General features: G+C 55.1%; 1 protein-coding gene across 1 annotated transcript in view; it reads left to right on the forward strand.

The window, feature by feature from the left end:
• MYO18B (myosin XVIIIB) overlaps positions 1 to 21,047 on the forward strand; it is a 63,238-nt gene that overhangs the window by 17,979 nt on the left and 24,212 nt on the right. The window contains exons 14-33 of the mRNA XM_071816180.1: positions 703 to 793; positions 2,660 to 2,852; positions 4,008 to 4,088; positions 4,490 to 4,637; positions 4,758 to 4,917; positions 6,053 to 6,230; positions 6,995 to 7,181; positions 7,626 to 7,735; positions 9,669 to 9,734; positions 10,883 to 11,011; positions 11,150 to 11,293; positions 12,418 to 12,507; positions 13,551 to 13,670; positions 13,795 to 13,903; positions 14,430 to 14,554; positions 15,597 to 15,751; positions 16,530 to 16,653; positions 17,153 to 17,353; positions 17,444 to 17,554; positions 19,442 to 19,546. Coding sequence (XP_071672281.1) covers positions 703 to 793; positions 2,660 to 2,852; positions 4,008 to 4,088; positions 4,490 to 4,637; positions 4,758 to 4,917; positions 6,053 to 6,230; positions 6,995 to 7,181; positions 7,626 to 7,735; positions 9,669 to 9,734; positions 10,883 to 11,011; positions 11,150 to 11,293; positions 12,418 to 12,507; positions 13,551 to 13,670; positions 13,795 to 13,903; positions 14,430 to 14,554; positions 15,597 to 15,751; positions 16,530 to 16,653; positions 17,153 to 17,353; positions 17,444 to 17,554; positions 19,442 to 19,546 — 2,627 coding nt within the window. The remainder of the gene's footprint in view (positions 1 to 702; positions 794 to 2,659; positions 2,853 to 4,007; positions 4,089 to 4,489; positions 4,638 to 4,757; positions 4,918 to 6,052; positions 6,231 to 6,994; positions 7,182 to 7,625; positions 7,736 to 9,668; positions 9,735 to 10,882; positions 11,012 to 11,149; positions 11,294 to 12,417; positions 12,508 to 13,550; positions 13,671 to 13,794; positions 13,904 to 14,429; positions 14,555 to 15,596; positions 15,752 to 16,529; positions 16,654 to 17,152; positions 17,354 to 17,443; positions 17,555 to 19,441; positions 19,547 to 21,047) is intronic.

The following is a 21,047-nucleotide window of genomic DNA, read 5'->3' on the forward strand; positions in this document are numbered from 1 at the left end:
AGAGGCACTGAGCCTTTTGCTCTTCAAGCAGTGGGGTCCCTTTAAGTATGTTCATATTAATTAATTATCGACTGCTTTGTCACTGCGGCTGGCCCTGCCTGTCACTCCTTGTTACACATGAAGGTCAGGGGAATTCAGAATATGACCCGGGCAGATAAGTGATGTGAGAGCTCTCGGTAGAAAAGGGTGGAAAACCCTCAGACCAGGAGGGCAACAGGGTGGGCATCCTTCCCCTGTGCCTGCAAGTGGAACTGTGCCAGCATTGTGCTGCAGAGACCCGGGCTATAAACCTCAAGTTAATGTATGGATCTAATTAATGGAAGCACATCCAGCATGCAGGTGGTGAGGGGGTGTGAGATGTCACCCGACTTTAAGGACAGCATTTCTACACCCAGCTCATCCTCGGTGACAGAATTACAACCAGGGCCCTGCAAGTTATTCTGATAAAAGCAAGAACTTGTAGAGCTGGCCTTTGACATGGCAATAGTGTTATTTCTTAGATACACAGTAGGGAAGAGGCTCTAGAGGAGCGGAAGGCAGCAGGTGGCTCTGCGCTGCCTGTTCACCAGGAGCAATACCGTGAGCTGTGCAGGTTCGCCTGCTCACAAGTGAGGGAACCCCCTGCTCCCGCTCTGCTCCTCTGGGCTGAGCCAGGCTGGATATAATTCCCACAGCTCTGTTTGCTCTTCTCTGCTGTGCCAGGGCCAAAGCTGACAGGCGTGGAGTGCGTGGAGGGGATGGCTGCAGGTCTCTATGAAGAGCTGTTTGCTGCCGTTGTCTCGCTGATCAACAGGTATGGAGCTGCTGGGGTGTCTGGGGTGATGTCTCCTTCCTGGGGGGCTGCTGGAGAGGAGCCTCTGTGGAGAGGCACAGAGCAGGCAGCTGCTGCAGAAAGAATGATATGAAAATCTCCGTCTGGGAGAGCACGCTGGCACTTGGGACCTTCTACGGGGTGTTGGCCTGGGGACAAAGGAGGGGATTGAGGTGTCACGAGTGAGCGGGTTTGGCACGAGAGCAGCTGCCAAGGAGCCCTGGGAGGCTGCGGCTGCGTCCCGGTGCTGGTACAGCCGAGCAGGCGGTGCCTTCCCCTGCCCCATGGCTTGTCCTCCCTCTGCTTATTCCATCTGGAGAGCCAGGATGGGAGGGACGTGAGGGACGTCCCCTGTGGTCTGGTGTACCTCTGTCTTCAGGTGATGTAAATCTGAAATTACCTACTCTGTTAAATGGAGTAATTTAACACAGGGTAAGGATCAGGTCCCCAAACCATTCCATTTTCTCCATTCTGATGTGCAATTCAGTTTCTTGGAGTCAGCATCCACATAAAAGCTGGTGCCCAAAAATACTCTGTGTTGTTGCTGCAGGTTTATTTTAACCTGCAGTTATTTAACCTGCAGAATATTCTTATTGTAATTCCTAGCAACCACGCTCCAAAGGGAAATTGCTGATGGTACTCGGAGGGCTGACAGAGAGCAAAATGTTGTTGATTCTCTTGAATAACAGCATTAACTTGGGATGTGTCCTGGCTCTCCTCTTCCCTTTAAGGGCAGCTTCATTTTGCCTGGCTTTATTTTCCACACCAGCCCACCAAAGCAAATAAGCCAATGAAACAATGATCCAGATGAAGAGTCATGTTTCAGTACAGCCATGAAAATGCCATTTTCTTCAGTGAGCTGAGGGTAAATGTGAATCTTTTCAAATCTGGCTGCAGGAGGGTGCTGCTATGAAAATCTGCAAGCAGTTCCTAAATATACTGTTGTTTCTTTAATCAACCCTATGCTATTGTGGAAGTGCCAGCATCCTTGGTGCCCTGTGCGATGAAGGAGAAATGCTTCTCCTTTCATCCCTACAAAGCAAGAGGATGCTGGGGAAGGGGCAGCACCACAGCCGGCAAAGCAGCACAACGCGATGGCTGTTTCTGAAATATGCATTGAAAACAATCCCAGAGGCTTCTCAGGGTGAGACTCCCCTGCTGTCCTTATCTGAAATACCTGAAATGGCCACAAGCAACATTTTAGGAAGCAAACATCTCTGCTTCTTCCAAGAAGCCCCTTGATGTCTGCTCCTGAGATCACAGGTGTTTGGGGCTACGGTTCCCATTAGAGGTTTCCACAGAAGCTGAACATCAGCAGCTTTTCCTGCAGAAACGCAGCAGACGGCACAGCACAGCCCAGCAGCCGCAGCTTTGGAGACTCACCTTGTCATTCATGTTGGCATCATGTGCCAATTTAGCCAGTTTTCAAATCAACTGGTCCATCAAACTTAACACTTTTGGGTGAAGATGTAGTACTGGAAATAACTAGCATGCCAGGATGGGGCCAAGCACAGGATGGGTGGCATCTCGTCCCACCCCACCGTGATGTGTTTCTTAGGCCAGGCCAGGAGCAGCTTGGCTGGGATGAGATGCTCAACTTGAGTAGAGCAAAGCAGAGGTGGGTGAAGCAAAAGGGACAAGCAGAGGGATGTGCCACGGTGTGTGGATGCTCCCTGACTGCAGACACTGGGATGGGGGGAACGGGCAATGCTGGGCTGGTCGCTGCTGTGGGGACAGTGCCCAGCCGGGGACATGCATGTTGTGGGGAGGAGGCAGTGTCACCTCTGAGAGCAGAGCTGAGGCACATCATGGGTACAACCCTGTGATGTGTTGGGACTCTTTCCCCAGGTCTTTCTCCTCCCAGCACCTCTCCATGGCCTCCATTGCCGTGGTGGACACTCCGGGCTTCCACAACCCGCGGCACCACCGGGCCGAGCGAGCGGCCACCTTTGAAGAGCTCTGCCACAACTATGTGCACGAGCGGCTGCAGGCTCTCTTCTATGAGAAAACCTTCATTTTGGAAATGGAGAGGTACCGAGAGGTGAGGAGCTTCCCAGGACCCAGCGATGGGGCTGCCTGTGACCCAGCAGGTCCCTGTGCTCTGCCCGTGGTGTGACCGAACACACTCGGTAGCTTGGACTGAGAGGGTGTTCCAGAAATGAGGGGTCTGCACGGAGCAATAGCCTTGAGCTGGGACTCTTCCCCCCACTGCCCCAGTCGTGGATCCTCTTGGGTATTTCGGATGTCCTGGAGATGCCAGGATGTCTGGGCACCTCTTTGGACATGCTTGTTCAGCTCAGGAGGCTTCGTGCCCTTCTGTTGCTGCAGCTGAATTTTTCCTCAACTGATGAATAGTAGAGAATGGAAAGGAAAATGATGAATTATTGCAGAAATAAGCTGCTGAAAAAATCTACAAGCAGAGATGAATTTATAGGCCTGCAGAAGTTACCTTAATACTTGTAGCCCTGGGAAAACCATCGAATTCCCATGGCTTAATATTCACACATCACTTGCACCAAATAAGTGCATATGTGCTCTTCACTAGAGATGAAAATGCAGTTACTAGCCGAGCTTGAAATGGCAGCAGGCTTGGCAGACTGGCTGTGCCTTGGCTTAGTCCTGGCTAAGGACGGCTGCTCTGGGGCACTGAATTTATCTGTGAGCCTGAGCCCCTGTGACCCATTTCCTCCCAGAGCTGGGTCACACGTGGGGGTGATGATGGCACGTGTCCTGGGTAGGAAGAAATTCAGGCTCCACTGCTGCTTTCTGCTCCACCTGCATGCTCGGGCTGCAAACCTGCATCCCTGTTAACGTGGACAGACATCACAGCTCTGGCTCTTGCTGAGCATCCCTGATTCACATGTAAGCAGGAGCCGTGCTGGGAAACAGTGCCTGCAAGGTGCAAATTTAATAATTCATTGTTTTCTTGGTGCTTCCTCAATAAGTCTTCGGTTATTATCATATCTGTGATTTATGCAGCTTGTCTGACATCCCCAAAGCACTGCAGGAGCTGTTTGGCACAGTGGTCCCTGCAGACGTGGCCCTGACTCCGCGACGCGACAGAGGCGTCTCTGGTTGCTGCTCCATCAGCACTGGATCTTTGCACCATCCTCCTCCCCACAATGCAAACAGATCTCCTCCTGGCTTTCAGATGCCAGACCGTGACTGAAGTGAGCTTTTAAATAATGTTTTCCAGGAAAATGTTGAGGTGTCTTTTGATCTTCCAGAGCGCTCGCCACTGGCCACGCTGTCCATCATCGACCTGAGCTGCTCCCAGGTAAATCGTCCCCATGGCAGCTCCTTGCTCTGGCCGTGCTTGGAGCATCCTTGTGCTCAGACGGGTGAGGATTTCAGGGGCAGAGTGGGACCTCGTCCTGTGTTTTGGACAGAGCAGCCCAAGGTGTTGTAGGGGAGGGCACAGCATCAACCAAGACCTTTTTTGGCTTTTTAAAATACAAGCACCCTTCCCAGTCAAACCCTGTGCCCTGAGAACTCCTCCCAGCCTGGCTGCAGAGCTGGGTGACCGGTCCCCTGGGGACACCGTGTGACTGTGGAGGTGTCACGGCTGATGTCCAGAGCTGGCCCAGGCCAGGAGGGATTCTTGATGCTGCTCTAGGCAGGGGACATGGTTGAGCAGAGGTGGTGGTGCCCATGACCAAAGCCCATCTTCCCCCACAGCCGCCGGTGCTGCCTGGCAGCCCGGGTGCCGATCGCAAGGGGCTGCTCTGGATCCTGGACGAGGAGGTGCTGGTCCCAGGCTCTGGGGACAGCGCTGCCTTCAACCGCCTCTGCTCCTACTTCACCGCGAAGGGACCTGATCAGGAGGGTAAGTCCGGCTCAGCTCAGCTGCCTGCCCTTTGGCATCGCCATTCAGCTTTGGAACTTTGGGAAATGATGCAGCAAATTAAATCTCTCCCTGGGCTTTTCTTCCGGGGTACTGTCACAGGGGACAGCTACATGCGGAGGTGTGAGCAGGCGCTGAACTTTGAGATCTGCCACCAGCTGGGCACGGACCCTGTGCGCTACGACCTCACGGGCTGGCTCAGCAAAGCCAAGCTCAACCTCTCAGCAGAAAATGCCATCCAGGTGCTGCAGCAGTCCAAGGTGTAAGTACAAGGGGCGTGTGCTATGGCCTTGGTGCTCCCTGTGCCCCTGAGAGTGGTTTGGGATCCCACCGTGAGCCGTGTTGCTCCAGCTGGAGATTGCAAACCTGCCGCAGCTCCCAGAGGTGGTTGGTGGTGGGGAAGGCACAGGGTTGTAAGGCATCCCAATGGGGAGGAGAGGACCCACAGCCTGGCCGAGGCCAGCCAGGGTAGGCAGTGGCCTTGTCACTGGCTGCCAGGGCACCCTGCCTGATCCCCTGCCCAGTGCACAGCCCGGGGAACGGTGCTGATCCGGCCTTGGGTGGGCAAGGAGGGGGTGGGATCTGGAGTGGATCCCATCTGCAGGGCAGCCCGAGAGCAACCAGCCGACACCAGCATTGCATCGGCAAAGTCCAGCTCTGCCTGGGGAAAAAACCTGTAAGAAAGCTGGAAAACCCCCCAGCTTTCAGCCCGGCTTTGTGGGAATCTGCAGATTTTAGTGAAGCGGGGGGAGTGGATGTCAAGTGATTGGACTTCCAGCCATGGAGCCCGCGGGCTGACTGACAACCAGATGTACACATTGTGATCGCAGCAGCTCTGGAGCGAACGGGTGATCGGTGCTGCCGTGAGCAGTGTTCTGTCAGAGCTGGTGGGTTCTGCTGTCAGCATGTCCCGGCCGTGGACATCTGAGGGGGCCCTTCCTGCAGGTGTGGGCAACGGGGGACACAGGGAGGACCCTGGTATGTCCTCAGGTCCACCATGCTACGGGGTCAGGCATTCGATGTGGGTCGGGGCTGTGACACATCACTGGCTGAGGGCATCTCCCTGTGCAGTGACCGCTCAGGTTTTCCCCACCTCATCGAGGAACCTTGTAAACTAAATTGGAATTGAAATGTAATCAAGCTGCTGCAGATGTCTCAGCACACGGGATGATTTTAACCTCTGCTTAAACACTCCCAGCTCATTTTGTGCTGGACTTCAGTTTCCATAGTGGTGACCAGCTCGGTGCTCGAATCAGAGAGGGGCGGAAGGGTAGGGGGTGTCCCAGCACCCTGTTCTGCTCCATGGCTGGGTGCCCTGTGACAGCACCGATGCCAAATTCAGGTGCTGGGCTGCGGAGGTTCCTCGCTGCAGCCCCGTCCCATTGCTGTCCCCACAGAACCGCCTTGCAGGAGCTGGTGCGGTCACGGGTGCCGCTGGGCTGCCGCGCCGTGGGGGGGCTGGAGGGACGCTCCCAGGCCGCCTTGCACCGCAACGCCTGCCTCAGGAAAACCTTCGCCAGCAGCTTCGCCGCCGTGAGGAAGAGGTCGGTGTGTGCACAGCTCAAGCTGCAGGCGGTGAGTGTGGGCGCCGGGACATTGGAACCCTCTTGGGTGCAGGTCAGGGTGTTTGCAGCACGGCGTATCCTGACCCCACACTCAGACCCTGCCTTAGACACACTGCCCCTTAGCGAGGGGACCCGCATTCCCCACAGGCACCTTCCCCTGGGCTCGCCATTGTGGCTCTGTGTCCCGCAGGGCTCTTGGCCTGGGATGCTGCTCTGGCCATGGGTGACCATGAGCCTCCCCAGTGCTGCTGTCGCTTGGGGAAAGCATCCCAGGCAAACAAACCGTAAAGCAGATTACACACACACCTTGCTCAGCTGCCCTTAATCCTCTTAAGCGCTGGGACGAATGGACCAGCTCTCTGTGCTGGGACCGTGCCAAACTCCTGCTGAGCTCAGCCGTAATTAGGTGCCGAAACTCTCCCGAGGAGACGAGACTCAGTCTCCATAGACTCCCAGTCAGCCCATGCTGTGGTCCTGGCTGTCCCCAACAAACCTCCACACAGCAACCCTCCACCTTGGTAATATTTTGTAGCCCATCAACCAAAAACATGGGGCATCAGGAAGAAGGGTCCTGCTGAGAATCTGTGACTGGCCCCTCAGGCTCATCTCTGATCAAAGCTGTTCCTAACACACATCTGAGCTCTGAGAGCTCTGGGGGTGACTGCTGTACCTGCTCAGACACCCTGCAGCGGGGACATGGGGAATGTTTCCCACCACCACTGTGTGCTGCCCCTTTGTCCCCTCTGTCCCTGCTGACCTCTGCTTGCCTGGCAGGATGCGCTCACCAACCTGCTTCGACGGTCCCGGTTGCACTTTGTCCACTGCCTCGTCCCAGGACCGGGGACAGAGGGGCCAGTGTCCCCCCCACCGCCCGATGCAGCCCCACGGCTGGACGTGCCGACGCTGCGAGCCCAGCTGGAGGGGACACAGCTCCTGGACGCCCTGCGCCTGCACCGCATCGGTACGCCCGACCTCAGCTGCTACCATGTGCCGTGTGCTGTGCTGGTGCTGCCTGCTGCTGGCTTGGCCCTTCCACGCTTTTCCTCATCATCTCCCTCTTGCCAGCCCCACTTCAGAATGCTCCTGGGTCTTTATTGCTGGTTTTGCAGGGGCTCCTGGCCCTGCTCCTGCCCATAGCAGGCAGTGCTGCTGGGCACACAGCTCCAGTGAGGTTCCCCCATGCTTCCCTTGGAGCATCATGCATCAGGCTGGACCTGCACTGACCGTGGTCACAGTTTATGGCAGGGGAGAGGGACCTGTGTGGGAGAACCAGAGGAATCTCCTACATGACATGAAGTGTGGGGCAGCTTCCCTGATCCCCACTGCCATTTCCCTCCCTGATATTTTGGTACAAGCCATGTGCCCCTGGGCTGGCGCAGCCCCAGCTATGTCTGTCTGTCCCCAGGTTATGCAGATCGCCTACTCCTCACTCAGTTCCGACGGCGCTTCCAGGTCCTTGCTCCAGATGTCATGAAGAAGCACACATCTGCCTATGAGGTGCCGGACGAGAGCAAGGTGCGTCCGCGTTCAGCAAGGCTCAGGGCAGCACACCAGCGTTTGCAGCGCTGCGGAGAAGCGGTGATGGTGTTTGGGGTCTGTGAGATCAGCCTGTACGTTGAGCTCTGGGCAGTGGGAGCTCCCTGGATCAGGAGGGATCTGGCAGCGGGTGCAGCGCTGGGTTGCAGGGCTGGCTTTTCATCCTGCTTCTCTTCACCTGTCCCACATGCACCTGAACGCGGGGGGACGTGGGTCCCCAGCAGCCTGCACAGCAGCTCCTGGCACAGCAGCTGTGCTCAGTTCATTCTGGAGTTCCTCTCCCTGAGGACAGTTTTTGCAAAGGCAGTAAACATGCCTGGTGTGGGCTGCATTTGCCAACCTTATTGCACCGTGGAGAGGACTTTGAGAAATCAGCCTGGAAATTAAGTCTGTTATTGCTTCTTTTTGATACTCAAGAGGAAAAGGCATGGAAAATCCTTCTTGCTGAGGGCTGTGCCTCGGTCCTTGGTGCTCTGACTGCATGCCTGGAAGGTCTTGTTTTGCTGTACAGGGCACGAACTGTGGGACTGGAGACTTGTGCGCAGGGCGGGATCCATGCATTGCTCTGGCCTGCTGTAGCAGCACCCCTTTTCTTGCCCTGGGTCCCCCAAAAAACAACTGGCTGAGGACAAGCCAGGCAGCATTCCCAGGGACCCAGTGGAGCATCACCATAAAGCATCACTTGAGGCACCTGTCAAACAGCACCCAGAGTGGCTTCTTGGATTGTCTCACAAAGCCTGAAAGTCAAAGGAGCTCAGGAATGAAGGCAGCGATTTGCCAGTTTTATTTGTTTCATAATAAATTTGTAGCAAAAACTGGGGAGAAGTGCCCCTGCCTCTGGAACAGGCTGTTAGGGAGCCGAGGAACACCGAGAGCCGGGAAGAGCCGAGAGGAGATGAATTAAACATGGGCACGTGCTCTGTTGTGCAAACTGCCAGGCAGTGTCTGCAAATTCAGTTAAGACCTTGGGATTTAATAAGACAAGTTTGACAGTCAGCAAAGGTCAATATTGTTATTAAATGTGGCGAGGAGGCAGAGGGTCTCTCGTCAGCTGCGTGTAAGCAGGGGATTTGTAAAATCCCATCCTCCCCGGAGCTTGTTGCCATGTGGGTTTGTTGGCTGGAGTCTGATTCCCGCGCAGCGGCATTGCCTCGGCCGCTGGAGCACTGGGGATACATGGATACATGTCCGCAGTGCGGGCAACGGGGCAGCAAGGACAGACCCTGCGGCCGCACACCTCACTATTGTGCATGGGGTGGAATTGTCCCCCGTGAGGATCCGTGTCCCCATGTACTCCCCTGCTCCATCCTCCTCGCCCCACTGCGTGTCCGGCTGCTGGTGAGGACCAGGGCTGCGTTTCTGCTGCAGTGAGGTGCTCCTGGTGCCTGCCGAAATATTTTTCACGTGGGTTTTGTCCTTTGTGGAGGAAACATGTGAGACGGCTGGAGGCTGTTGTATGAAGTGAAGTATTAGCGAAGGATTTTTGTCATGATTTCTGTAGCTCTGGGCTTTTCAAACCATCCATTTGTCCAGATAGTGTTTGCTGCCCTGGGCAAGTGTGCAGGATATCTGGCTGTTATGTTTGTGTGTTGGTCTAAAGCTCAGAGTAATTGAGTTCAGACTTCCCGTACAGCTCAGGACTAATCTCCTGCTTGGCTCCCTGTGAGTGCTCAGCCCTGTGCTGGCAGGCTTGGTGGGGGAATCAGCACTTTTCCCTCTTCCTTTGTCTGCATGGGCTGAGCTGTTGGCAAGCCAGGCAGGAGGGCAGTGCCAAGAGCCTGCGGTACAGCTGGACCCTGGCTGGGATGGGCTCTTCTTGCCTTCCCATAAGGCCTGGGGGTCTCTGTGCCCCATTTCAGTAGCCTCGTGCCGGGGTGTAATGTTCTCGGAGTGACATGCTCCTTCTCCACAGGCAATCGAGGAGCTCTTCCAGGCGCTGGATCTGGAGAAGAAGAGCATTGCCATCGGACGCAGCCAGGTACCGCGGCTCTGGTCTGAGCTCCCTGGTGCTCCCGGTGCACATGGCACAGCCAGCCCTGCACCGGGCACTGCCCAAAACTGCCCAAACCGCAGGGAAAACCGCTGCTCCCCACAGCACCCAGCAGGCTGCGAAAACAAATCTCACCAAAAATCAAAGCAGAAGGCTCCTAATTCGCACCTAAAAATGTTACCCTATGTAAACTGTGTATCTGGTTATAAAAATCTGTCCCCTCCTGGCTTTCAAGTTCCGGATGACTTTTGATATCTGATGAGAGTATAAAAGGAATTTGGGCAGTGTGTGGTTTTGGTGGGCTGGGGTTAATGCTCTGCTGAACTGGGCAGCTGCAGGAGTTCTTGCAGCAACAACATTTGAACTTAAATGCAATAATCTCAAAGAAAAATTAATTTTGCATGCGTGCTTTCCTTCAGCTCTTGGAGTCTATAAAGAAAGAATTCATGAAATGGTTCTGTGGAGCAAAATAACTTTCTTTTATCCTGCACAGTGCAGTTTGCAATTATCTCTTCTATGAAACCCTTGTACTTAATCAATAGCGCGATAGAAGCTCCAGTCACATCTTGTTATAGAGTTAGTTTTGCCATCGCTTTGAGCATTGATTTTGTACTAGCTTCTAAAACTCGCTGGCTTGTGAAGTTAATACAGACATTAATGAGACAATCAAATAGGTGGTGGAGCAATCATAGCATTATCTCAAGAAAGTGAGTTTCCTTGGAATTGTTCTTTGATTCAATTTGGCATCTTTAAAATGCAGCTCTTTAAGTTCGCCACCGGCTTCACAAGTGTAATTCAGTTTTTATTAAAGCTGTATTATGCAAATGGCGCTCAATATTTCGGAGCGGTTGGTTCCATATCCCGAGAAGTTCGCCAGGTGATGACTGAGAGGTGTCTTTCACTCTGAGATATCGATACTGGGCTAAATTTGATGGCATCAGCAAATCTCTATCATTTATGAGGTGTTTCTGACAAGTTCAGGTAAAGAAAAAGACATGGTAAATTTTATTTTTCCTACTGTGAACTGGCACTGTTGCTGTTACCTCTGTGTGTGTGTATGTACAGTTAGAACTGCTGTAGGGCTCTTGGTGCCAGACCCTGTCTGGGGGGGTGTAACCTCTGTTCCTTGCTGTCAGGTTTTCTTGAAGCCGGGGGTCATCTCCAGGCTGGAGAAGCAGCGTGACAAGCTGATAGCCCAGAAGATGATCCTGCTCCAGGCTGCTTGCAAGGGCTTCCTCAGCCGCCAGAAGTTCAAGAGGCTGAAGGTATTGACCCTGCGGGTTGTGGGTACACTGTACTCACCAAAGCATCAGCTCGGTGCTGCTGTGATACGGCCCAGAGCATCCAAATCACAGCTCTGTGAGCAGAGCAGGCTGCTCCACGGCCACCATGTCTCCCTGCAGATCCAGCGCCTTGCCGTCCGCTGCATCCAGAAGAACATCGTGGTGTTCCAGGCCATCAGAAACTGGCCATGGTGGCAGCTGCTGAGCCGTGTGCGGCCCCTGCTCAGCGTCAGCCTTGCGGAGGAGCAGCTCCGTGCTAAAGAAGTGTGTGGGATGGGATGGGGTGGGGTGGGATGGGACAGGACAGAACGTTTGAGGGACTCTTCCTGATGTGTTGGTCAGATTAGCAGTCACTTCTGCCAGGGCAGGGATATTCTTCTGACCATTCAGAATTCATCATCTTTTCTTAGCACTGCATTTTTTTTCCCCAAGTAATGTATTTTGCAGCGCTGTGGAGGGAGAAATAACTCTCCTTCTTCCTTACAGGGACAATAGCAAATGCAGTGTGTCCCCATAGCCGAAGCCCTGTCCCAGGGCTGCAGCTGTCCTAGTGTCCCCTGTTCCCCTGTGAGCTCTGGGGCTGGGTCCACTGAGCTGAGCCCCTTGGGGACAGGTTCCCCACATCAGTCTGTGGGATGACAAGACGGTGGGCAGCCAGATGCATCCTTGATACAGGACCGTACCTGTTCTGGCTTCCATCCGAGCCGCTGCTGGTGATGGGAAATGTTAATGGGCTGTTGCTGACCCAGGAAAGGCGCCTTTCAGCCCTCCACATCTCTGAGACTTGCACTGAATTCTTAGTGTGTCTTTATTGGTGTCCTGCTCCTCCTCTTGCCTTAGTGAGGGTTTAACAAGATGCTTTCAGGCTGGTTCAGGTGAAATAAAAGCTGCCCAAGCCTCTGTTTCTCTCTCCAAACCCACCTGGGATCTGTCAGGCCCCATCGCCCGTTAACCTCTGTTTTTATCACAACTCTGCACGTTCTGTTTCTGCTCCGTATTGGACATCAAAGCAGGACACGGCGGCGCCGAGCGGCTCTGTCTGCCCCTGCAGTCAGGCTGCCTGAAAAAGAATCACAGAAAACAAGGTGCCTTTGCACGGCTCTCTGATAGCCTGCCAGGGCCCCAGCAACGCTCCCCGAGCAAATTCAGATGCTGGGCTGTGTGCTCTGTGTGCACAGCAAAGCTGACAGCCCCTCTGACGGAATTCATGTCAGGAGATGTAGTCCCAGCAATTTGCAGTGAGCAGCCTTCAGAGTTGCCTGGTAAATTTTATTAATAAGGCGGTTATGTCTCTCCCATTTATTTTTAACAGAAAACAAGATTTTCATATATAAATTGAGGGTGCTGGAGCTCTGCATGTGCTTTTTTTTCTTTCCAATCTTCCCTAGGAGGAGCTGGCGGCGTTGAGAAGGAAGCTGGAAAAATCCGAGCAGGCGTGCAGCGAGCTCAGGCAGACGGCAGAGAAGCTGGAAAGCAAGGTAGAGCCCAAAAAAAGCCTCTGCCATAGCCCTGCTTGGTTGAGTTGGAAATTAAGCCATATTGGGGTAAATATGAACACCAATTGCATTGTGGCAGGAGGAGCCATGACCAGCAGAGAGTTGGGCAGGAGGCAGCTGCTGAACTGCTAGCAGAGTCACCACAGCCAGGGGGCTCTGAACAGGACCCATAGGGGCTGCAGTGCCCGATGGCAACACCCGGAGAGCAGCCCAGACACCCTGGGGCTGGGCCATACCCAGGGTGTCCCCAGGAAAGCCTCAGGTCCCCTCCAGCAAGGACAAAAGTCACCTCGTGCTGCCACCAGCACAGCGCAGCATAAGGGGCTGAAAAGTGGCAGTGTGAATGTCATCCCTTTTGCTGACAAAAGGGTGTAATTAGAACGGGAAATCACACACAGACGTATTGTGTTCTCATCACAGTCTCAGGGCTGCAGGCTCACCGACCTCTGTGGGCACCAGAAATTATTCAGTTTAACGGGATGAATGCGAATGCCACGGGGACCGCGCACAAGTGTCCTGCTATCTTTGTTGTATTTCCAAGTATTTTCTCCTGACTGCTGTACTTTGAATGATATGGTCTTCAAACGTGGGGTTAACAGATTAAATGTTTCATGAAGATGAGGTTCTTAGGGACATGGCTTAGGGGTGGACTTGGCAGTGTTGGGTTGATGGTTGGACTCTGTGATCTTAAAAGTCTTTTCCAAGCAAAATGACTCTATGATTCTAAATGAAACTTAATGCTAATCAACTAGAATGGTGCAGAAATCTGATGAGCACTGCAGGCAGCGCAGTGCAGGCAGCAGGTTGCTGGTGTTTGCACAGGCAGCCATGTGAGGGTTCAGCCACAGGCTCCAGCAGCAGCTACTCTTTGCCTGGGCTCCCAATGGTGACACTGGTTGGTGATGATGTGCACTTACCACATCCCCTAAGCACAGGCAGCTGCCAAATGGGAGCAGTCAGGATGCTGGAGTCGATGGGGCTGGTGTGCAGGGCAATGTCTAGCCTGTCTCCATGTCCCCCCCCAGATCATCGACCTGACGACGGAGCTGTCGGATGAGCGGTACAAGGGTGACGTCGCCTGCCAGGTGCTGGATGGGGAGCGGGCAGAGAGGCTGCGGGGGGCCCACGAGCTGCAGGAGCTGCAGGTACGAGGGCCCTGAGCCAACGGGCTGTGCTGGTGGCGATGCCACACTCTCAGCACAGCCTGGCTGGACTCCAGTGCCCTGGAGCCAGGTAGATCCGCTCCCTTCCTTCCCCGGCTTTCCTCAGAGCAAACACGACCAAGTGCAGAAGAAACTGGAGCTGGTGGAAAAGCAGCTGGAAGAGGCCCAGCAACTAGTTCAGCTGCGTGAGATGAAGATCAGTGGCTCTGGAGGAGGTAGGGGGGTGTGTTTGGTGATGGTGCTTGCTCTGGGCACCCACCCTGACCTGCGGGGCCAGCACGGCTGCCCCAGCACAGCAGCAAAGCCTCTTGCAATGGGCAGAGGTTTGCCCACCCCACCAGGCAGTGCTGCTCCCCCATCTTCTGGCCACTCTTAGCATGTTTTTGCTACCCTGTCATTCTGCATTGCTTGTCTGTCCAGAGCTGGCACTCACAGCCCAGTGGCATACGGCTCTTGCACAGAGCTAGGGATGCTGCCTAAGGGTACTGCTGGTACCACCTGGCACTCCCAGCAGCTCAAAGGGTGTTGGAAGCATGTTTTGGAGTGATGGGGAGGCTGATAAAACAAAAATGGGATGGGGTTGGATGGGCATGCTTGCTGTGCCCAGTGTGGTACGTGTACTATGCAAACTGGGGCAGCCCTGGGTACGGGAGCTGCAGTTCTGCGTTTGCCCATCTGACCCTGGCACGGCTGCTTGGACTGACCGGGGCTGAGCACCCCCTCCGGGTCTCTCCATGGCAGAGGATGAGTGGCAAGTGCGGTTCGACTGCGCGCAGACCGAGATCTCGTTCCTGCGGAAGCGGCTGGCGCAGCTGGAGCAGCGGCTGGAGGCCGAGCTGGGCACCAGGACCGGGCTCGAGCAAAAGGCAAGTGCTGCTGGCCCCGGGCACCGGAGGGGACAGGGGCTCCCCGGGGCGACACCAAGGAGCAGGGCTGGAGCCATGTGTCCTGTCCTTCCTTCTGGGCAGGCGAGGCTTTGCAGGGCTGAGCTGTGGAAATGTGACTGCTTACTGGTGATGCTCTCAAAATCAGCTGTTTTCTGCTGGTATGAGAATAAATACCCCAAAGCTTGCTTCCAGCTTAAAAAGTTACTTTTGCACCAGGACATGGCAAAATTCAGCCTTGGTCAAGCACAAGCGTGAGCACAGGGTGGGAAGCTGTGGGTGGAGAGCAGCTCAGTGGTGGGTCTTGGTGTCAGTCTGGATTTTGGATACTGGACTGGGTTGTGCTCATACCATCTGCCATGCAAAGAGCTGCTAAAGTAAAGAGCTACCAGTGCCCGAGCTTTGCCACAAGGAGGGAAAAAGCCAACGTGCTTCCCTGAGCAGTCTCTGGCAGTCAGGTCACTTCTCATAAACATAAAGCAAGAACATGAATATTATTCATGGTACATTAAAAAGTAATAAGAAAAGCAGCCCAGTCTCAGGAGCTTGGGTAAAGCAAAACAGCCCATTTGCTCTCAGATAGTTAGTCTGGAATTACAGGCTTCATTAATGCAAGATTTTGCTTATTTGAAGTCATTGCTTAACAACTCTATTCTCCGACTGACAAGAACTCTGGTGACTCTCTGCCCCAAACACGATGCAAATCTTTGCGGGATCCAGCTCGCTCAGTCCAGGTGCTGCTTTTGGCAGAGAGACGGATTCAAATGTCTGCCCCTGGGGCAGCTTTGCTGACTCAGCAAGAGTACTGGGCTGCTGCAGGGGCACAAGAGAGTGCCTGGGGCCTGAAGGGTCAGAGCACATACATTTGTCCTTGTTTGGTAGAAGATCTCTGAGTAACCTATCTCTGGGTGTCAGAGTGAGGCTGAGCCCTGGGTGGGAGCAGCTACGGTGTCCCTGTGCTGTGGGGGTCTTTGTGGCCCAGGGTGCCTGTGCCGCGGGGTCTCACCACCATCCCTGCCTGCAGCTCAGCGAGGCGCAGGCAGCCTGCGAGGCGGCCAGGAAGGCGTCCCAGCAGCTGCGGCGGCGGTGCCGGCGGCTGGTCTGCGAGCTGGAGGACGCGCGGGTGCTCGCCGAGAGCCAGCAGAGCCGCAGCCACGAGCTGGAGAAGAGGCAGAAGAAGTAAGGCTGGTGGGAGCAAGCGGGAGGGCTGGGGCTGCCAGAGTGGGAGGGCAGGGAACGGGGATGTTCAGGATGGCCTGGGGTGAGGAGTTCCTGGATGGGCTGATCTGTTCATCTGCTGGAGGTTGCACTAAGCCAGGAGGTTATTTTTACATCCCGTTGCTGTGTGACTGGAACATGCTTCCATAAATGAAATCACTCCCAATGCAATTATAGAATCACAGGATAGTTTGGCTTGAAGGGACCTTCAAAGCTCATCTAGTCGAACCCCTGCCATGAGCAGGGGCATCTTCACCCAGATCAGGTTGCTCAGAGCCCCATCCAGCCTGGCCTGGGATGGGACATCAACCATCTTTCTGGGCATCAGTGGCATAGCAGAGCCGCGGTGGCTCTGGATCGGGAGCTGCCTGTGTTGGGGCTGGGCAGAGGGCTGTTGCCTGCACACAGGCACCATTTGGGGTATTTGAGGTCTGTAGCAGGTGACTGCAGCAGTTTTTTGCACCCTGCTCTTGGCAACCACCTGTGTGCACATGGCTGCTGCTCCACACTGCCCACTGCCCACGTCAGGCACTTGTGTGGAGTAATAAGGGATTCAGAAAATGATAGCAGCACTTTGTGGGGAATAGGCTTTTTGCCCTCTCAAAAGCACTTGGAAAGTCTAGTGCTGGGAGAAGCTGCTCGCCTGTCTCCCTGCCTCAGCACAACCCCCCTGGCCAGAGGCAGCCAAGCTGCCATCACAGACCCACATGGGAGAGGGAAATGTTTGCTTTTCTCCCAGGTTTGACCTGCAGTTAGCCCAGGCCCTCGGGGAGTCTGCCTTTGAGAAGAGGCTCCGTGAAAAAGTGGCACAGGAGAACACCAGCATCCGATGGGAGATGGGCAAACTCCAGCAGAGCTTAGAGGTAAGAGGAAAATACCCCACTTTTCTGCATTATATCCAGTTTTTGGGAGCAGGTCTCAGAGCAAAGCCGTTATCTTTGCAATTATAGAAGAGGCAGTCAGGCACAAACCTGGCAGCTTGATTCCCATTTCTTTCAGCGCATTCCTAGGCTGTGCATGATGTATTTAAATAACATTATCCTCTGCCATAAGAAAGGCTATCACTTGTAAAAAGTGATGGCCATCCCTCAGTTTAGCTAATCAGGCCCACCATCATTATTGCTGAAGTAATTTGTGCTTCCCTTTGCGCCTCTACCCACAATCTCATCTGCAAGAAGCTGCAGGTCTGTATCTCCATGGGGTGATGCTGCACCAGGTGCTCGTGCAAGGTGCATCAGCCCCCAGGTATTTCTGATGGTGCTGTTGGAAACGGTTTGGGTTTGAAGAGCAAGGGGTGGGTGTGCAGAGCCCTTCTCCCACGTTTGGGGCTGGCTGCTGACCCTTGCTCTGCCCCGCGAGCAGCAGAAGGAGGCGGAGGCGGCTGGCCTGGCGCAGCGGGTGACGGTGCTGGCCGGCCGGGTGCAGGAGCTCAGCACCCCCGGCGCCCTGGACGCCCGCGCTGTGCCCACGCTCAGGACGCAGCTCTGGGACCTGGAGGCCAGTGCTGCCGAGCAGAGGAAGGAGCTGGAGCGGCAGACAGCCGCTGTGGATCACCTGGAGCAGGTAGCGCAGCTGCCCCCGGGGATGTCCCTCCCTGCTCCTGCCCTGTCCCACCAGGGCCGTGAGCAGCTGCCGTGTGTGTTCATCTTGCAGCTGCATCAGAGGCTGGAGCTGGAGATAGAGCGGATGAAGCAGATGCACCAGAAGGAGCTGGAGGACAAGGATGAGGAGCTGGAGGATGTGCGGCAGTCCTGCCAGAAGAGGGTAGGTCAGCACTGGGGGGTACAATGCTCTCCAGGGCTCCCCTTGTCCATGGTCCATTCCTGGGGTCCCTCCTACCTGGGGAGCAGTGTGTGGGTCAGAGCTGCTTTCCCACCAGCCTGGTATGAGCCCCGTCACAGCCCTGGGTGCAAAACTAGACTATGGGTCAGGGGCGAGTCCCTGCCGCACTGGAGGGGCTGTTGTGGACAGTGTGTGACAGCCACGTGTGATGCAGCTCTTGGTGACACCAATGTCACACCAAGGGCACTAGCGCCACCCAGCCAGGGCTTTGAGTTCGGTGATAATGAACAGAAAACCCCCTTTCAGCAGGGCTGCAAAGTCAGTGGTGTGCAAACATGGATGAGATACCCAGGCTGTTTGATCCAGGACTGTGGGACTGTATGGTAGCAGCCAGTTCCCGTCAGGCCTGGGGCACACCTGGCCGTCAATAGTGAATTAACATTGCTGAGGCCTAATGAAGCGGTTGGTGGGGCTTTGCGTGTGCTATTTTTGGAAGACAGAACGAAAGGGGAGGCAAACGAGGCAATCTATGCTCCTCTTGCTCCTGTCAGCACATAGCTGTGCCCCGAGTCACAAGGCTGTGTGCCCAGGGGTGCTGCTCTGGGGTGCAAATGCTGCCGGTGGGTGCAATCACTGCTGTCGCCCCGCACTCCCTTCCTGCCATGCTGCCCCTGCTGCTGGAGCTCTGGCAGCAGCAGCTCTGTGCTCCTATCCCCACTCTCCACTGGTCCATTTTTGCTGCAGCTCTGGGCTGGTTATGGGGACACATTGCTCAGGGCTCCTCCCAGGGTCCTGCCTTCCCTTCTGCACCTCCCTGCCTGTTTAACTGCCCTGCACAGGGAGTGATGCTGTGCCTTGCGGCTGCTCTCAGCTGGCAGTGTGTCGTTCATCCCCTCCCTCACCCTGCGTGGCCTGAGTATCATTTTCCAAATGAGTAAATGGCAGAGACACTACAGAGAGCAATTGATATTTAGCAGCCTGCTCCCATTCCCTTTTTAACCCCTGTTTCTGGGCAGCAGCCGGGTGCAGGAGGCGGCTGGGGCAAGGAGGGCACTGGGAGCTGTGCCAGGGGTGCAGCTGGCACGGCTCCTCCTGCAGGCACAGCTGCAGCTGCTTGCAGGGGAGGAGCAGGCTATGGGCTGGGCTGGCCCTCTTTGATCACACATTTCTACCACCCTCACCACCAGCTGGACTCGCTGGAGCTCTCACAGCTGCACACACAGCTCTGCGGTGCTGTGCCAGGTCCGGTTCCCTCCTGCAAAGCACTTGTTGCGGCCGCAGCGCTGCGGGATGGTGGTGCTCGAATGGGGGCAGAGAGATGGTGGCTCCTGTGCTCAGCGCTGGCCCTCGGGCTCTGTTTGCTCGTGGGAGCAGCACAAATCCTGCCTTTATGGCATGTTTGCTCCATGAGGCCACTGTCACCTCTACAGTGGTAGAGAGCTGGAGCAAGAAGCGTGCTGCTTGGTTCATGGTCATTGGATGGCTTGAGGAAACTTGCAGGGATCAGAACCCTCTTCTAGCTGGGCTGGAGGGCCTGTGTTACTGCTGCAGAGCTGCAGGGGCAGCCCTTGGGGACCTCTGACCATGGCTCAAATAGCCCATTGTGTCCCAAAAGTCCTGCTGGCTCCTGGACTGCTTCCCCTTGCTTCTCTTGGCCAGGAGCAGTTGCCCTCCCTCGGGGACAGCAGGGACTCTGGGGGACAGAGTCTGGTCTCCCTGGTCTGCAGTGCTGGGTGCAGTGATGGCAGCTTTGCTGTGCTCCCTCTCTCAGGGGTGGCCAGATCCCCACCATGGTGGTGGCTGTGCCCTGCCGGAGAGCAGGGCTTTGGCTGAGCTCTGAGTGTGACTGGGGTTGTCTCCTGCACGCAGCTCCGGCAGCTGGAAATGCAGCTGGAACAAGAGTACGAGGAGAAGCAGATGGTGCTGCACGAGAAACAGGACCTAGAGGGGCTCATCGCCACCCTGTGCGAGCAGGTAAGGGGACACTGCCCGCCCTGGGGACAGCACAGCAGGGACAAGCGTGCTTTGCTTTCCTGCTGCTGCCTCCCAGACAGCTGAGCCGCTTCACTGCCCGTGCCCTGGCTCAAAACACTGCCTGTGAAAAAAGGAGCATGAATGCAGACAGGGTGACAGTTTGGCTGTTCACGCACGTGCAGGCGGCTGCAATTCCCTCCATCTCTCACCTCTTCCCAGCCCACCAGAACAGCAGCATGCGCTGCAGTGGGCACCCGCTGCCAGGGGGGGTTTGGGACTGTGGGCATCAAATAGGAGACAGTCAGTCCCACCAAGGACCCAGGGAGGGGAACTGTTCGCTATTCTACAGAATTATCTAAGCAGGAGGAGGCATCTGTTTTTTGCTTTTTTTTTTTTTCATGAGAGTCACACTAGCCAGGACTAAAGCTGGAGCAGCTCCATCTGCCCAGAAAAGCAGTTTATCAGATTCTGCTCTTTGCAGAGGAATTCTGTCCCAGACACATTTGTTGAACAAATCCTTTTTCACTCTCTAATGTGTCTGTGGCAGTGATTGAAGTGCACAGAGTGGGAAAAGCACAGACAGCTGCTCCCTGTTCAATGGGAAGGTTCAGGGCAGAACGCAGCCTCATTGAACAGCGTGTATCAGCTTGAGCGTTGCTCAGCATCGCTGCCACAGCTGGGCATGGGGCTGTGTCGTGCACCAGCTCCTGCTGAAGCAGTTCAGGTGACCAAGTGATGTCCTGCCTGGCCCTTCCCTGGGGACACGGTGCTGCCAGGGCTGAGGACAGTACCAGCTCGATGCCTCCACCTGCCCTTGCACAGCTCCATCCCATTGCAACTCACCCTACACGTGCAGGAAAGGGGGAGCTGATTAGCTGTAGTCGTGCTAATTAAGCAGCACATCCTCTGGCCATTAGCACCAGCAGGCTTGGTGATTGTGTGTGTTCATCAAACGGGATGAACCCAGGAGCTGTGCAGCTTTGCGGTGCTGGGCATATTTCAGGGAGACACAAAATGTTCTGACTAGGCTTATCCATAATGTTCTCCCGACTTAGAAAATGTTTGTAGAACTGTCAGAATAAATCTTGCTGTAAGAAAGCGAGGTATTATTATAACTACCTCTCGGTCCAGCGCGTCCCGCTTGCTCAGCAGAGGAGAACTTGGATGGATGAGGAGGCAGCAGGAACTCAGGGCTCTCGGGGAAAGGCACCTTCTCCTCCCTGCGACTGTCCCCAGGCACTGCCCTGCAGCCCCGACCCCGCTGCAGGGACAGGAGATGGCACAGTGTGTCTGGGTATCGCTGTAATGAGTGTGAAATACAGCCAGAGCCTTGAAAGCAGCTATTAAATGAAATTCCAGCTTTGTAACTTAAAAAGCACCAGGCTGCAATGGTGGGAGGTGGCGGCTGCTGCACTGACTGCTTCCAGTTCCAATACAAAATCCATCATCTGCGGCAGCAGACCCTGAGCTACGGGAAAGCGATGCTGAGTGGCGTCCAAGG

Source organism: Patagioenas fasciata, chromosome 17, assembly GCF_037038585.1.
Source record: "Patagioenas fasciata isolate bPatFas1 chromosome 17, bPatFas1.hap1, whole genome shotgun sequence".
Taxonomy (NCBI): domain Eukaryota; kingdom Metazoa; phylum Chordata; class Aves; order Columbiformes; family Columbidae; genus Patagioenas; species Patagioenas fasciata.